Source organism: Trachurus japonicus, chromosome 19 (assembly GCF_045865225.1).
Source record: "Trachurus japonicus isolate A0001 chromosome 19, Traja_1.0".
Taxonomy (NCBI): Eukaryota; Metazoa; Chordata; class Actinopteri; order Carangiformes; family Carangidae; genus Trachurus; species Trachurus japonicus.
Genome location: NC_140925.1, coordinates 5380465 through 5397125, shown reverse-complemented (window position 1 = coordinate 5397125; position 16661 = coordinate 5380465). Strand labels below are relative to the sequence as shown.

Below are 16661 nucleotides of genomic sequence, written 5' to 3'. Positions count from 1 at the left end.
ACCTTCTCCAGCTCCTGCACTATGTTTATATCCAGCAACTCAAATGACAGTAGATCCTGTGAGAGAGAAGATGCAGAGAGAAACTAAAACACTGTAGTTTTACAACATTTTCAACCTTTTTCTACTTGTTTGGATCATTTTGAAACTGTTTTTGTTGATGATTGACAGAGTTGTGTGTGCATGTGTGCACCTGTGCAGTCAGCAGGTCGACTGAGGGGAAGTAGTAGTCTTCATGGTCGAGGTCGACGGACCTCACCTCCGCCTCCTTCTCCACCGACCTCACCTCCTCCTTCTGAAGCACAGACCAGAACAGCTTCGTTATTTATTATCTCCTCAGTCATGATGAAGATGAGCGCTCCCACTTTCAGTTATTACTGTTGTTCATATTTCAGTGTTTTAAAAATCTCCACTGTTCTTGTTATTTCACTTTTACTTTTACAGATTCTGGTTTAATTCAGGATCGAACCCCGACACAGTGACACGTGTGAAAGGTTTAATACATTTTCATTATTGATAAATCTGTCTGCGTTAATAAATGTTAATTTGAAGATCAGCAAAAACAAACAGTGGCCTTGAGAAAACACATTTAAAGACACAAACCTGCTACAAATTCAAAAAACTACTTAATCAGTTTGACGACACACAACAGGAAGTGTTGTGTTTCTGGGGACACAGTAAAGTGACGGACCAGACTGGGACGCTTTAGAAGTTGTGCAGACGGCTTCCTGTTAGCGGGGTTTGACAATAAGCTGAGTTCGTTTGGTTTATTAAAACATCAATATCACATGTTATTGATCATAAGTACTGTTAGCTTAGCATTAGCCTTTAGCTGGGGTCCGTCACTTTATTGAGTCCCCAGAAACAACATCTGTTGTGAGCTTGTTGTCAAAGCGATGAGGTTTTTTTCTGACTTTGTCGCACATTTGTGTCTTTGCATGTTTTTTTTTTCTGAAGCTGTGGTGTGTTGAACCCTCAGGGCCACCGTAGAAGCGTGTTCTTTGACGTCTTTAAAGGTCCAGTGTGTAATATTTGACTAGGTTTATTGGCAAAATCTAAATATACCTATTTGTGTAAGTGTATAATCGCTATAAAATACATTTTGTTTGGTTTTCGTAGCCGCATAATTATTCTTATATAGCAAGGGTCTTGCTTTAGAGAGTGTTGCCACCTTGCGCCGCCATGTTTGTACGGCAGCCAGTCAGCCAGAAAGCATGTTTAATGCCAATAAATAAAACAAACAAAGAAGGAGGAGGAGAACACAAAAGAGAGTGAGTTAGTAGTTAGTCAGTAAATAGTGAGAAGTTTTTGAGTTATAAACCTGAACGTTTGTGAATGGATCATCAACGCGCAAGTTTTTTTGTCCTTGGAGGCCACCGTCACTTTGCCGACAGGAGGGGTGAGCGCAAATGAGCAGTGCAATCTAGAATCTGAACGCTAGATTTTACACACTGGACCTTTAAATCGCTTGTTCCTGTTTTTTTTTTAAAAGTGACATTTTAAAAAGCTCACATTTTGAAAACCATTTAGACATTTATTTTGAAAAATGATTCTGATGTTTAAAGGGACAACGAGGAGTTTTGGAAAAGCGAAACGTTTTCACACTACATTTATGAGCCTCCGCGCACACCGTGAAATTCTTTGACCGGTGCAAGGTTTTCATTCATCAAGAATTAAAGTCAGAGGTTCGAAGACGATCAGATACCGTCGTAGTTCCGACCATAAACGGCGATTCGGCGGCGTTATTCTCATGACTCATGGCGAAACCGAAAGTAAAGAAACGCTGGTCGGCTCGCCCAGCATTTCCACCACCACTAATAATAACAGAATAACGATAGAGACAAAACGATATATTTATCGAAAAGTGTGGGTAACGTAGATTCATCCACATTAATATGAGACTTTTTTATTGTCGCAGAATTTTTTGTTGGAGAAACTCCTCGTTGTCCCTTTAAATTGTTTTGTTTCTTTTACACAAAATAGCTGGTGATTCATTTTAGCGAATTTAGATACGAATAAAAGCTTCACCTGCAAAAACACCTACTAAAGTGCCACATCCCATAATAATCTGCTGTGTGTGTATGTGTATGTGTGTGTTTGTGCATGCGGACACTTGGGGGCTTTGTGCCTGCGTGTCACTGATCTAGCTAGCAGACTTGCCAGTCTTTTGCTCTGATGTCCGAGCGGCGCGTTGCGGTGGTGGTTGCCGTCGCTGCCGGGGTCGACCACGATGCTGCACCACACGCGCGGGCCAAACTGACACCCGCAGTGCGCCAGGCGCCAGTGGGAGGTGTACGTCCCCTCCATCACGGGGGCCACAAAGGCCACACTGACCACTCCCACTTGTCCCGGCAGCAGCAGCGGGACCGGCACCTCCCGCTTCTTCTCGGAGGCCAGGCCGAGGTTCCCCCACATGAACACTAGCTGGGTGCACGCACACACATACACAAAACACAAAAATAGAAATACACATGCGAAAAAGGCACAAAGACGACAGCATGCAACCGAGGTCACACACACACACACACACACACACACACACACACACACACACTCTCACACACACACACACAGGGCCGACCCAATAATACTGATTATGGATTATTTACTAACCTACAAACTCGTTCCATTTTTTTCTAATCTGTCATTACGAATCATCCTAGCCTGGCATGTTTTTACCTATCTTTAATTTTTAAAGGGATAGTTGAACATTTTGGCAAATTGGCCCATAGCCATAATCCCTATAGTCATAGCAGTAGTTAATTGTCGGGGCAAGCTATTTTTAGAACGGCGGAGCAGAGCCGTGAGCTGCTCAGAGCTACGCTACGGAGGCTCATGGGATTTATTAGTTTCCCCTCATCAAACTCATCAAATACACAATCCAACAACTCCACAACGCTCTGGTGGACAAGTTGTGACCTGCACATTCACCACGCTATGAGATAATAACACAACGTTACCAGACAGAGTTGTTTTAGAGGGAAATTCACGCAAAACCACTAATGCACGTTGCCTTCAGGGACAGTTTTTCAGCAAACAGTCTCTGTATTTCTCTCTAAAACAACTCTGTCTGGTAACGTTCTGTTATTATCTCATAGTGTGGTGAATGTGCAGGTCACAACTTGTCCACCAGAGCGTTGTGGAGTTGTTGGATTGTTCATTTGATGAGTTTGATGAGGGAAACCAAGAAATCCCATGAGCCTCCGTAGCCTAGCTCTGAGCAGCTCGCGGCTCTGCTCCGCCGTTCTAAAAATAGCTTGCACCGACAATTAAAGGTAACTAACCTACTCCTAAAACTATAGGGATTATGGCAATGGGCCAATTTGCCAAAATGTTGAACTATCCCTTTAATCATGAAATGGTACCAAATTCAGCTAAAAGTGCAGCCTGGGGTTTTGATTTACACTTAATACTCAAACTGATAAAGTACTCAGTGGGATACTGAATGTCAACTAGGCCTATGCAATAGATAATGCATTTATTATAAACACATCATCTGCTTTTTTAGAAAAAGTTTAGTTCTAAATAAACTGCAAGAGCAATGTGCAACAACAACAATTAAAGATTTTTGTAATTGCGCATAATTTCTCTATGGGTCGACAGAAGTTACGCACTACAGCTTAAAAGAGTTAATTGCCCACCCCCCCTGCCTTGGGCCGGCTCTGCACACACACATTCAAACAGTGACAAAGACTTAAGAACTTAAACCACACAGATTCAACTTAATTTAAATCATAAACCTCTCAGACAGAAATACATTAGTGGTATTAGGCTGGGTGAGAAATCTTAGCTGGTGTTAGTGGATAAGAAGAAGAAGAAGAAGAAGAAGCAATGAGCTGAGTGGGGGCTCGAGGTGGGGAGGGGGAGAGAGAGTAGTGGGGCCTGTCCTCTCGGTGGGTGGGAGCGGTACCTTAGTCTCTGAGGTCCAGCTGATTGTGCCCGAGTTCCTCATCTTCCAGTATTTGATGAACTTGGTACCAGGCTCCAGACGGGTGCCGTCAGGCAGATTTTCATCCAGAAACAAGGCAGCCATAGTGGGCACCAAGGACGTGTGCGAGGCCCCGGGACCCCTAGTTTCAAGTGTACAGAGCATTGTTGAAAATAGCCCTGGTTTGTTTCTTATAACACCCATCTCTTTTGTTCTCTACGAATCAAAAAAGCAGGACCCCAGATTTTTTTTTTTTTTTTTTTTGCAGCTCAAAAGCATTTTTTTTCTTAGAAAATCTATGAAGCAGCAGCAGCAGTTTTCACATTGAGGTAGTTCCAACATTTTTCCACCACCCCAGAGCAGCCAGCGATACACTTATACAGACTAGATTACAAAGATGGCATATTTTTGATTTTCTTTTCTTGGAAAAAAAGACTTTTTTTTTTTTGCATCCATGCTGGGTTTCGAGGTACCCAGCACTGTCGGACGCCCTTCCGCGGTGGCGCTTACTCTGGACTGGAGGCCTGGGGGTCAGGGACCGGGGCGGGGACGGGACCGTGGGCTGGGGCCGGACCTGAGGCTGTTTCTGAGGCAGCGGGGGGGGGCGGGGCCGGGGCCTGGGTGGAGGCGGAGGCCATGTTTGTCAGGTTGGCTCTGCCTGAGGTAGAGGGCCCACTCCACTGCAGCCCCCTCTTCTCCAGTCTCAGTTTCTTCTTGATTTCCTTCACTTCGGCTCTGAGCTGCCTCCTTTCTGCTTTGAGGCGCTGTCGCTCGGCCTTGCGCACTGTCCTGTCTCCTCGCCTTGGGAACCTGGTTTGAAATGTCATCAGGATCACCTGTTTGTTGACTATCAAAAGCTTCTTTTCCAAGAACAAAACACATCACACACACACTCATAATTCTTGACTGACTGTAATCTAGCTGCTAAAGCATGTTGCAGCCCTGCTTTTGCATCTAATGCTACTCATGTTTTTCCCTCTATTAATATACTAACACACAAGTGGCAGCACTGATGTCAGGTTCAGACGGTCGGTCTCGGGGGGTTTTACCTTAACTCTCCTGACATCCCGTGCTCGGGGATGGAGAGAGGCGTCTTGGTTCTCACGAGGTTGTGGCTGGGGTCGTGGCTGTGCCGGCACATCTCACACAGGATGCAGGACGGACACACACTGGCAAAAAGAAAGAAAAATCAACAACTGCAGCTGCTTAACCTTCGTCTTGTGTTAGCTCCCTTCATCTCTTGTGTCTTAAATCAGCTGTAAAACAATTATTTATCATCTCATTTGCTTCTCATCTCTTGGTTACATTGTTAGGCTGCTAGGCTGGTTTTGCACTTATGATTTCAGTTTTGACTCTAATTATTGTTCTTATCATTAAAACCAGGTCAAAACCGATCATAACAACACAAAATGTCATAATTTTAACCAGAGCATTTTACAATTTTGTTTAAAAAAAAAGAAAAGTGTTTTTGTTTTATTTTGTTTTAACTATGCAGGTCCAGTCGCTTTTCCGTTGTGTTGCTAACCCTCCTCCTGGCCATGTGCATTTGTTTACAACGAAGCCAGCGAAAAATCAATCAATAGAGAGGTAGATAATGTTACATATCATATACGATGTTACAACGTTTATATTTGTATAGTTTCATCTGTCATGAACAAAGGATTAAGGGTTATGGGGCGCGTTTGTGTCACGGTGCCATAGAGACGAGAGCTGGTCAATTAAATGTTAAAAAATGTTGAAAAATGTCAATCAGTGTTTTTCAAACCACAAGATGACGTCTTCATGTGTCTTGTTTTGTCCACAAACCAAAGACACACTCAGTTTATTGTCATAAAGGCACAAAGAAACCAGAAATATTCACATTTTAGAAGCTAAAATCAGAGAATTTTGACTTTTTTTTCTTAAAAAACTACTCAAAACAAATATTTGATTATCAAAATAGTTGACGATTCATTTAATAATCGTTTTATTATTGTTCGATTAATCGATTAATTGTTGCAGCAAAGTAAAAATGTAGCATAGTTAGGCTACAAATCCTGCATAGTTCCTCTTTAAGAGAGATTTCTGAAAAAAGTCAAAAAGCCTTGATGCAATAAACAAATTTATGTGGAACTTTTATGCATTAAAAACCTAATAATACAAGAGGAAGCTTAAAGAACACGTGACCGACCCAAAACAAACTTCTAAAAGATCAATACCTGCACTTGTAGGCCCCCTCGGAGGTGAGTTTGTTGCAGCTGCTGCAGTTGGGGGTGTAGCCCAGGGAGCCGTTGGAGGTGGAGGGGCCGGGCCTGGGGCCGATCGGTCCTATCGGTCCAATCGGTCCGATCGGTCCGCCGACGGCGCCCGCGGCCTCGGGCGGCCCGTCGGGGGACTTGTGGGTGCAGCACTGGCCAGAGAAGTCGCTGCACATCCTCTCAACCACCTCCTTCACCACCTCGTCCTTAAACTGTGAAGAAAGAGGAAGAGTTGGATTCAGAGTCGGATTCAGTTGTATGTCAAATAAATAAAAAAATAAAATAAATAAAAAACGTGAAATGCAACTTTACCTTCTCCATGTAGGATCTGAACCACATGGGAGGAGGCTCGTCCTCTGGTTTGTTGCCCTTGGTGTCTTTCACTGCGACCTGTAAAAAAGAAAAAAACATGAGATTTTCATTAGAGAACATATTGAAGCTTCTGTTAAATCAACATGAAGACAATATACAGCTGCGGTTTTACTATTTATAGGTATGTGTTGTGTTATTCTATAAACTACTGACAACATTTCTCCAAAAAATTGAAATAAAAATATCGTCATTTAGAGCATTTATTGGCAGAAAATGACGACTAGTTGAAATAAAAAAAACAAATTAAGTCTTTTCAGACCTTGAATAATGCAAAGAAAACATCTTCATATTCATTACTAAACAACACAACACAAATATTTTCACTTAGGAAGAGTTTATAAATCAATTTTGGTTGGATTAATGTCATTGTTTAATACCAGGAGTGGTTTTTATAATCTTCCTCATCAGTGCCTCATTAAGTAGAATGAGTTGTTTGTGTTGGTATTCAAAAAAAACTTGTGAAAAACACAAATGTTTAACAGAATTTGGAGTCCTGTACTTAAATACCTTCAGATGGATGAACTGTGTATTCTCTACCGCTGTGTACTTTATTTTATTTCATTGAAATGACACTATCCTATATATGTTTTTTATTTTTTTGAATCTGTGAAGACTGATGAATCATGGCTGAGCTGTTTATGAAATGCACTCTATATTTGTTTAAATTGAAAATCAAAAATAAATGTTAAAGGGATAGTTCAACATTGCAAATTCACCACGCTATGAGATAATAACAGAACGTTACCAGACAGAGTTGTTTTAGAGGTAAATTTGTGCAAAACCGCTGATGTGCGCTGCCTTCAGGGACAGTTTTTCAGCAAGCAGTCTCTGAATTTCCCTCTAAAACAACTCTGTCTGGTAACGTTCTGTTATTATCTCATAGCGTGGTGAATGTGCAGGTCACAACTTGTCCACCAGAGCGTTGTGGAGTTGTTGGATTGTGTATTTGATGAGTTTGATGAGGGAAACCAAGAAATCCCATTAGCCTCCGTAGCGTAGCTCTGAGCAGCTCACGGCTCTGCTCCGCCGTTCTAAAAATAGCTTGCGCCGACGAATAAAGGTAACGAACCTACTGCTACAGTATGACTATATGGCAGTTATGGCAATGGGCCAATTTGCCAAAATGTTGAACTATCCCTTTAAAAAAAAAAGGAAACATTTGTGAAAGTGGTCTCTAAATACGAGACCCTGCTCATGCGAGCGTCTCTCTGCGTCCTTACGGCCTCTCTCTCCGGCGTGACCTGCGTGCCCTTGTCCACGGTCTTGACCCGGGAGGGGTAGGGGGGCGCGGGCCGCAGGTCGCCCTTCAGCTCCTTCACCTCCGTCTTCAGCGGGCCGCCGCCGCACGCCTGGCCCTTCATCTTGTACACGTTCATGTGCAACTGGTTCCCCTGCTTCTCTGCGCTCTGAATGGAAAACACAGGAGCATGATGTCACAACGAATGAGTGAGCACAATGGAAATTACACATGTGACACACACAGGGAGGAATGTGGGCTTCATGCATCGTCACCACTGTGTCGTTATGTTTGTCAGATTTATCATTTATTTATCCTTGATGTTTGCCTTCCTCTGTCATTGTCTCCATGTGAATGCTGCTGCACCGGAACAAGTGCATATTTGTCATGTTTCTTCACACACAGAGTCAGAGTTCAACCTGCATGACGTCATGTTTACTCATGAAAAGCAACGCCCATGTGGTGTTTTTTCTCTCCTGTCTGCAGCCGTGTGGTGAAGCTCCACTGGATCTGACTGAGTCTAATGTCGTCATGTGTTTGTTTTATTTAATCCAGTAAAGCGTCAGTACCTTGATGGCTTCTTCATATTCATCTGAAACAAAAGAAATCGATAATTAGTTGTTTTTGGATAACAAACATTGTTATATACTATTAATGAATACAGTCTTATTAAATATGTGTATTTCTAGCGTAGCTCATACACAAAGAAATGATCAAATTAGGGCTGCAAATGGTGATTATTACTATTTCCATTCAGATTTTCATTAATTTCAAATACATAAGAGTGTATTGCAGTGTATTTGTTGAATCAACTAACTATAAACGCAAAAGGTATTTAAAATAAAGTGACACAAAGTAAAAAATAAATAAATAAAGATAAAATCTTCTTTTGCATTTCTGCTGTAGGGGTTAGAATTTATTACTGATGAATCTACAGGTTATTTTTTTGTTTGATTGATTAGTTGTTTAGTCTTCAAAATAAACTGTATTGGGGGGAAAAAAAACCTCCCAATCTCCCAGAATCCTTAGTGAAATTTCCTGATTTCCTGATCATATAGGCTACAATAGTTGGAAATAGGTGAATTGTCAGTTACATGCTCCTACGTTACAGTTACGACCTTCTATCAATAAAACATGTCTCTGAGTTAATTATTCACTTTAATGAAGAAGAGGAAAAACACAGAAAAATAAAACTCACCTTGACTGTTTATGCAAATCTGAAAGAGTGAATGAGACCAGAATTAGTCCATTAGTATAACTGCTTTAAGTGTCAAAACACAACAACAGTTCACACACACACACACACACACACACACACACACTTTTACCTCCTCGTTGTCCTCGTCAAAGTATTTCACTTGGAAGTGATTGATCCCAAAAGACGCTTTGATCTGGAATACAAGTTAAAGAACAAACATATCATGTTATAAACCTGCTGGGACTTTCTCCCGTCCTCCTCCTCCTCCTCACACACGTGTTTTGCTTTTTATATGAAAACATCAATAATGGCACGTTGAGAGAGAGAGAGAGAAGCCTCCTCCGTCCTCAGGCTCCTCCTGCAGCGACAGGAACATAAAAAAAAAGCTCTGAAGCGAACTGAGCTCATCATTTCTCTATCTCTAGCAGCCTACATTATTATTGTTATTATTATTATTATTATTATTATTCTGTGACTCTGAACTGCGCAGCTCGGATTGAATATGTCACACTTCAATCTGTATTTTTATTTTTTATTTTTTTAGCGGTAAAAGTATCGACTGTCCTTCAGCTTGCTCTATTGTTTACGTGTCTAGGCCACGTCTGGGCCTTCTCCTCCACTAACTGCGCCAACACGCTCAGCAGCAGCAGCAGCGGCTACAGCAGCAGCAGCGGTAGCAGCAATAGCAGCAATAGCAGCAGCAGTAGCTCCATAGCTCCGTAGCTCCGTAGCTCCGTAGCTCACCCAGGCTTCCACAGACTCCCACTCCAGTTTGTCCAGGTCCTGAGCCAGAAATCTCTTCACGTTCCCCCGGAAGTTGACTTTGATAGTGACGGGGAGCCCCATGTCGGCCGTTTTAGGAGCGGATATCGGCGATCATTTGCGGTGACACCGGCCTGTTTGATCCCCGTTGCCCTCGACTGTCTTTTCTTGTTTACATCGTCAGCTGCTGCGTCTAAGAAAAATACGGTGACGTCGCTCCCCCACTTCCTCATGTGAGTTTAGAGGTGGGCGTTAAACCGGATAGGAACCGCATTACCGCCACCCAGCGGCTACAGGGGCAGGAAAATATAATATCATATCATATCATATCATATCATATCATATCATATCATATCATATCATATCATATCATATAATAAGACAGATAGATAGATAGATAGATAGATAGATAGATAGATAGATAGATAGATAGATAGATAGATAGATAGATAGATAGATAGATAGATAGATAGATAGATAGATAGATAGATAATTTATTAGTACAGACTCTGGGTCCAGTTAAAAACACAAGACAAGACAGGAAAAGAACAATACAAACAGCGACAATACCATCAACAGTAACAACAACAATACAACAATATAATATAATAATGTTATATAACATAACATAACATAACATAACATAACATAATATATTTTTTCTTTTCTTTTCTATTTATTCTACCATATTCAGTTTTTTATTCGTCACATATGTATGTAGTTTCATATGGATGTATATTGTGTATATTTTTTTCTTACTTGTCTGTGTCATATTGCTCTTCTATGCCCTTATGTTACGGTATGTTATATGTACAGTATGTCTGCGCTACTGGATACTTGAATTTCCTATCTATCTATCTATCTATCTATCTATCTATCTATCTATCTATCTATCTATCTATCTATCTATCTATCTATCTATCTATTTATCTATTAAATTAAAGAAAAGCTTCATGGTTTATGGCAATTTTGGATGTTGTGCTTTTTCTGTTGCTAAACCACATGCAAATGTAGAAACTATTAGATAGATAGATAGATAGATAGATAGATAGATAGATAGATAGATAGATAGATAGATAGATAGATAGATAGATAGATAGATAGATCCATGTTTTGAATACGTGGCTCTTATTATTTTTATTCAGACAGGTAAAAGGTAAAACTTTTGCGCCTGACGTTTGTTTTTTTTGTCAGTATCGCGCATGCGCAGTGAAAACAGCGCGTCATGTCGCATCTCGTTGACGTCATCTTTAAGCTCAGACAAGTGTGGCTGACAAGTCTCCAGCTTTAGTAGAGTCTGTTTGCCACGCGTTTACAGGTGAGTTTAATGCTGTTGGGACAATCGCTCTTCGCCTGTTTGACTACATAAGATGTCTTCACTCCTCAAGGTGGACAATGAAATCAAAACTAAGGTAAGAACCGACTCGCGGGTAACGTTACCAAAAAGACGCGTTGTTGTTGTCTCTAACGGCTTTGCTAGCATCGGTTAGCCGCGCGACATGCTACGAGCTAACGACGAGCTAACCGGCCGGTTTCCCGCCTGTAGGGACGATAACTAACTAACACCTGTCACAGCTTCCTACAGGTGCTGTCTAACGGCGAGCTGAAGCTTCACCAGGTGTGGGGAGATGTTAGCTGTGTGTCTCTGTGTTGATAAAGCAGCTGCTGCTCTCGGGTTGTTGAGCCACATGCACAAACCGGAGGCCCGAGCTACAGAGTTAGCTAAACTCCAACGGCGTCAAGTTACAGATTCTTATCGTTATTTCCCTCCAATGTTTGTTTATCGTCCAACAGCGCGAATACAATATGTTAGACATGGTTTATGTTCACTGTTAATACAAAAATGTGAAGCTACACGGCTTAAACCGGCTCCTACAGATCTAAATCAACCTACATCTGAAATAGCATAACTGTGTATAAAAAACGAAAGGAAATACTAAATATGTTGGTTCCATAACAACAACAGAAAACAGGAAGAGTTATGTAATACATTTGCTGATCGTGTTAGGTAAATCCTATGTTCATAAAACTAAATTTAGTCTCTCAGAACCTTCATTTATAGCTTTGGAAAAGGGAAACTGAACTGAGCTTTACCGGCTCATACAAATCCAAATTAACCTACAACAGAAAATTATATAACTGTGTATTAAAAACCAAAGGAAAATCAAAATATGTTGGATGTTACTGTAAATAGAAGAATATAATAGGTTAATTACTTGATATAAAGTTACTTTGTTAAGATTAGATGAATGAAACTAACATGAGTTGTTCACAGAAGGTAAAAGGCCCCACACTTAAAAATATTGTGAAATAACTTTTTTTAAAGATTCAAATATAATACAGGGCTCTGGACTAACATTTTTCACTAGGAGCACAGTGGCCCCTGACTTTAAATTTTAGGAGAGCAAGCAGAAAATTTAGGGGCAAACACAAATATTCACATTTCCTTTTCATTCATGGTCCTCAAACACATTGGCCTGACACCTGTAATGACAGATTCCAGGTTTCACCAGTGTTAAAAGGAAGAAAAAAACAGCAAATTTACTGGTTGCACATGTGAAGTACCGGTAGATGAAAAATGTACTTGCACACTCTCAAATTTTAGGGGCATAATGCCTCTGTAATGTCACAGCTCACCTGTGAGTTTGGGGTTGGTAGCTTCCTGTGGTGATGAGTCTGATCTTTTTTTCCATCAATAATCAGATGTATTAAACTTGTCTGGTTTGGTTTCAGTCAATAGCAACATTTGTGTGGTGGGGAAATCCCACATTCAGCCGTGAGACTTTGTAAAACCTCAGAGGAGGTTTTTGAAGAGCGATTTTGTGGGTGATAAAGAGTCACCACACTTATCCTGAACAGAGAAAGTCATCAGTATTTAAAATACTCATAGGATGTGTCATACTGCCTAGCAACAGCCATGTTATCTCTTACCGTATGTTGCACTCCTCCACCTTCTTCAAGGCCACTTTGCAAATTAAAACTGAGCTGAGACTCTTCACATAACTTTCCTGCAAAGCATTTTCAAAACAAAAATGAACCAGTTACTATTTTACATATGAGCAGAACATAAAAGGAGTAAGACAGGTGGTCTTTCTTTACGTGTCACAGGTGGAGTCCACGTCAGGGTTAATTGTAGCGCTGACAAACCAGCCGAATAGAAAGTTTAATCTAGACATTGTTTCAACCAGACTGATATTTGGACTCTTGTGTTGTGTTGCAGGTTGATGCATTCAGGGAACGTATCACTGCAGAAGTGAGTATTTGCTGAGCACTGTTAACATGTGTACTGTTATCAAACTGTTTGGTTTCAATGCAAAACCCATTTTAAAAAAATGTGCGTTTCTTACAGGCAGAGGACCTAGTTGCGAAATTTTTCCCAAATAAGTTACTGGAACTCGATCAATTCCTGAAGGTCAGTGACAAGTTCACTCAGTTTAATACACTGTATTGTCTCATATCTGCTGCATCTGGATAAAAGTCTACATAATATCACGCCGTCTCATATAAAGCGTGTGTTTGTAGCGATATATCGCACAGTTAACACCCTTGTTGTCGTTATTCAGGATCCAATCATAAACGTCAGTGAACTGAAGGAAATACACTCAGAGATAAATCTGAAGGTGCCAGACCCCATCCTGCTCTCAAACCTGCATGACGGACTAGAAGCGGTGAGGCTCCATATTTAGAGTTTTAATTTTAATATTAAATCCATTGGGGAGCGGAGGTGAGAAACGGTGTCTGATCCTGTTTTTATCATCGACTTTCACAGCAAAATGCCAAAAAGAGAAAGCTGGAGGATGGAGGTGGGGAGGACATGGGTGAGTGTGAACCCTACAGTAGTTGCCAGATATTTTAAATTCAAAGTTACATATAAGATTCATTTCGGATGTAATCTTGTCACTAATCTTTCCTTTTCCCCCCTTGTTTCCCAGTGACTGGCACCAAGGTCTTCGTCATGCCTGGCGGGATGATGAAGAGCAACGCAAACCTTGTCGATCTTATTGAAAAGGTCAAGCCAGAGATCAGGACGCTCATAGAGAAATGTAACACAGTAAGTAACAAGTTAAATGTGAAGTTTTAGTGAAGTTATGTTGTTTCCGGGGTCAAGTGTTGATTTTTTTTTTTTCTTTCTTTCTCCATCTTCTTCAGGTCAAAATGTGGGTGCAGCTGCTCATCCCGAGGATAGAGGACGGCAACAACTTCGGAGTGTCAATCCAGGAGGAGACGGTAGCTGAGCTCAGAACAGTTGAAGGGGAAGCGGCGTCTTACCTCGACCAGATAACAAGGTGTGCAGAAATTAAATTCTGGTTATATTACACATGACATGTACTAAAGATTAAGTCCCTTTAGCAGGTATATAAGTATTGTGATTACTTGTGTGTGTCTGTAAACCAGAGCAAAAACCATGTGTCTGTCTTTATTTCTAGATACTACATCACAAGGGCAAAGCTGGTTTCTAAAATAGCTAAATATCCACATGTGGTAAGTGAAACTGATTGTCATATTTTTCGTTTGACATAAGCTGTGACATGACATTGTGAAATACTGTTTCAGAGCAGACCTTTGTCTTGTTCACTTATGTTTTTTATTATTGTTGTAAACAGCCATCACTGGAAACAAAACTGTAATGAATGAATCAGCATCATCAAAACTCATTTCTCCTCCATGTTGGTTGTTGTGGTGTTCAGGCTCCCCCACCTGAATCTAACATCTTTTCATTAGTGCCCTTTTTGTTTTATTTTATCATTCTGTTTATTAACTGTTTATTAAAGGGATACTTCACCCAAAATCAATAATTCACCAATCATCTACTCACCATCATGCCAAGGAAGGGTTTGGAGAACTTTCAGAGTGATCAAAACGGTTTTGAAGTTCCAGGGGGGGTCCGGCTGGCAACGGATTTTCATATAATGGCGGTGGAAAGAGTTCACTTTTGAATCGTCCAAAACACACACTGTGAAACATCCAGATACCTCCATACTGCTCATCTGTACTGACCCAAGTGTCCTGAAGCCGCCGCATGAAGAAGTTGTTCAGAAAAAAATTATTTGATCTCTGTTTTTATCCTTGTAGTAGCAGTAGCTCCCAGTGGCTGCGTGAGATTTGCTGCGAGATGTTCTTCCATTTTTATGTCATACATCCAATGGTTTACAACAACAAACGAACATCTCGCAGCAAATATGCAGCAGTAGGTATTTGGATGTTTCATTATGTGTGTGTTTTGGACGATTCAAAAGTGTCAAAACATCAAACCAAAAGCGTTTTGATGACTCTGAAAGTTCTCCAAACCCTTCCATGGCATGATGGTGAGTAGAAAATTGGTGAATTATTGGTTTTGGGTGAAGTATCCCTTTTTTAAAAGTGCAGCAAGTTGAATGAAGTATAATTAGATATGGTGATTGTCACATCATTATCCATGTTCTCAAATAACACATATAAATGTATCAAACGTTAATGAACTTTTCTTGGATTATCAGGAGGACTATCGGCGTACAGTAACCGAGATCGACGAGAAGGAATACATCAGTCTGAAGATCATAGTTTCTGAGCTCAGAAATCAATACGTACGTCACAATCTTTATTTATTCCAATGTTTCTTATCTGCTCCAAAAAAAATTCACCCCCTGACGAGTTTTTATTGAAACATTTCTCCTTTTTTCTGCACTTTTCCTAATGAAGGTAACGTTACATGACATGATCCTGAAGAACATTGAGAAGATCAAGAGGCCTCGAAGCAGTAACGCCGACGCGTTGTACTGATGTTCATCCAGCCACCTCAGCCTCCACCCACCACCACCGCCTCCTCCGCCCCTCTGTCTCCGCCCCCCCTCGCCCGCTCGCCGCTCTCCATGCCTGTTGAGCTACAGTAGCCCGGCCCTGGTACACAGGACTACAAACTAGACATTCACCTCCTTCAATACAATCGTCGCAGCCCTGTACAAAAAACCATAGCTTCCATAGATGGACACGACGCACATGTTTTTGTTTTAATTGTAAAATATTTTTTTCTTGTTTTAAGCCCTTTGAAGACGTAAACATTCTCTCTGGAAAAAAAAGGGGGAGATAGATTCTAGACAACAAAAAGCGCTATGTATTTTTTAATTTTAATTAAACATTTTGTCCTCAGATCTTTGTGAAATTGCTTCATTTATTATAGCTCTTAAGAGAAAATCTAAGCGGAGTGTGGTACGATCGCTGCTGCCCACTGATTCAGTGAATGTTTGCTGGTTGTTTCTTTTCTTTTTTTCATAGATTCTTATCGCATCTTCTGAAGGTTGGTCGTCGGTTGTTGGAGATGCAACATGAAGGCTTTGTTTTTTTTGTTTTTTTTTCTTCTAACATTGTACATTACACAGTATTAGTGGTAAAAATATGATTCTAAAGCAGGTTTTAGGTCCACAGGCTTATCAGTTTTCAGTGAAAATTCATAAGTCACCAAAGCATCTCTTGTGTTGAGGCATTGACTATTGAATAAAACAGTTTTTTGATAAAGTTGTTGAATAGTTTGGCATTTTTGGGGGGTATAAAGTTTAATAAACATAAGATAAAATGATTTTTATTCACACCCACATAGAGATGGGTACAGGTGAGTGTAGAGGCCTGGTAGCTGTGCTTCTTCTTCACCAGGGGGTGTCACTGTTGTGTTTATCTTCCACTTCAGTTCCTCTGCAGATCCTAAACAAGTAAAAGGAGGAAAAAGCAATGGATGTTACTGCTACAATATTCAGATACATTTGGTTGGTTATAAATATTGAATTCTTTGTCATATATGAGCAATTTTTGTCGCACGTCTTATTCTACACGGCAGAAAAAACTTACATCAATTCACTGTTGTTGACATCTGTCCCTCTGTTGTCAACAGTTCAGCAGCTGCATTTACAATAACTGGCTACAGGTTTGGTTTGTGTTTTAATGACAGGTTTGCTGAAC

General features: G+C 40.7%; 2 protein-coding genes across 5 annotated transcripts in view; one reads left to right on the top strand and one right to left on the bottom strand.

The window, feature by feature from the left end:
- nbr1a (NBR1 autophagy cargo receptor a) overlaps positions 1-9969 on the bottom strand; it is an 18625-nt gene extending 8656 nt beyond the window's left edge. Inside the window, exons 1-13 of one of the 4 annotated variants that reach the window (XM_085760604.1) lie at positions 9714-9969; positions 9100-9162; positions 8970-8988; positions 8341-8363; positions 7755-7940; positions 6475-6552; positions 6124-6374; positions 4975-5094; positions 4436-4735; positions 3908-4067; positions 2158-2421; positions 191-292; positions 1-56 (exon numbers count right to left, since the gene is read on the bottom strand). The exon at positions 1-56 is cut by the window's left edge and continues 20 nt beyond it. In XM_085760604.1, coding sequence (XP_085616730.1) covers positions 1-56; positions 191-292; positions 2158-2421; positions 3908-4067; positions 4436-4735; positions 4975-5094; positions 6124-6374; positions 6475-6552; positions 7755-7940; positions 8341-8363; positions 8970-8988; positions 9100-9162; positions 9714-9815 — 1724 coding nt within the window. In that variant the 5' untranslated portion in view covers positions 9816-9969. The remainder of the gene's footprint in view (positions 57-190; positions 293-2157; positions 2422-3907; positions 4068-4435; positions 4736-4974; positions 5095-6123; positions 6375-6474; positions 6553-7754; positions 7941-8340; positions 8364-8969; positions 8989-9099; positions 9163-9713) is intronic. The other 3 variants (XM_085760606.1, XM_085760607.1, XM_085760608.1) reach the window with 3 other exon arrangements.
- Positions 9970-10990: 1021 nt separating this feature from the next.
- Positions 10991-15857, top strand: psme3 (proteasome activator subunit 3). Its single transcript, XM_085760646.1, has 10 exons — positions 10991-11143; positions 12952-12984; positions 13081-13143; positions 13295-13399; positions 13501-13549; positions 13664-13782; positions 13881-14017; positions 14159-14213; positions 15209-15295; positions 15411-15857. Exons 1-10 carry the CDS (start codon positions 11102-11104, stop codon positions 15489-15491), a joined length of 771 nt encoding a protein of 256 aa, XP_085616772.1. The 5' UTR covers positions 10991-11101; the 3' UTR covers positions 15492-15857.
- The last annotated feature ends 804 nt before the right edge of the window (positions 15858-16661 follow it).

Excerpts from the sequence above, each read along its gene's own strand:
- psme3 (XM_085760646.1), top strand. The coding sequence starts at position 11,102 with ATGTCTTCACTCCTCAAGGTGGACAATGAAATCAAAACTAAG. Across the intron at positions 12,985-13,080 it reads GGGAACGTATCACTGCAGAA|GCAGAGGACCTAGTTGCGAA; the intron begins GTGAGTATTTGC and ends CGTTTCTTACAG. Across the intron at positions 14,018-14,158 it reads TACCTCGACCAGATAACAAG|ATACTACATCACAAGGGCAA; the intron begins GTGTGCAGAAAT and ends CTTTATTTCTAG.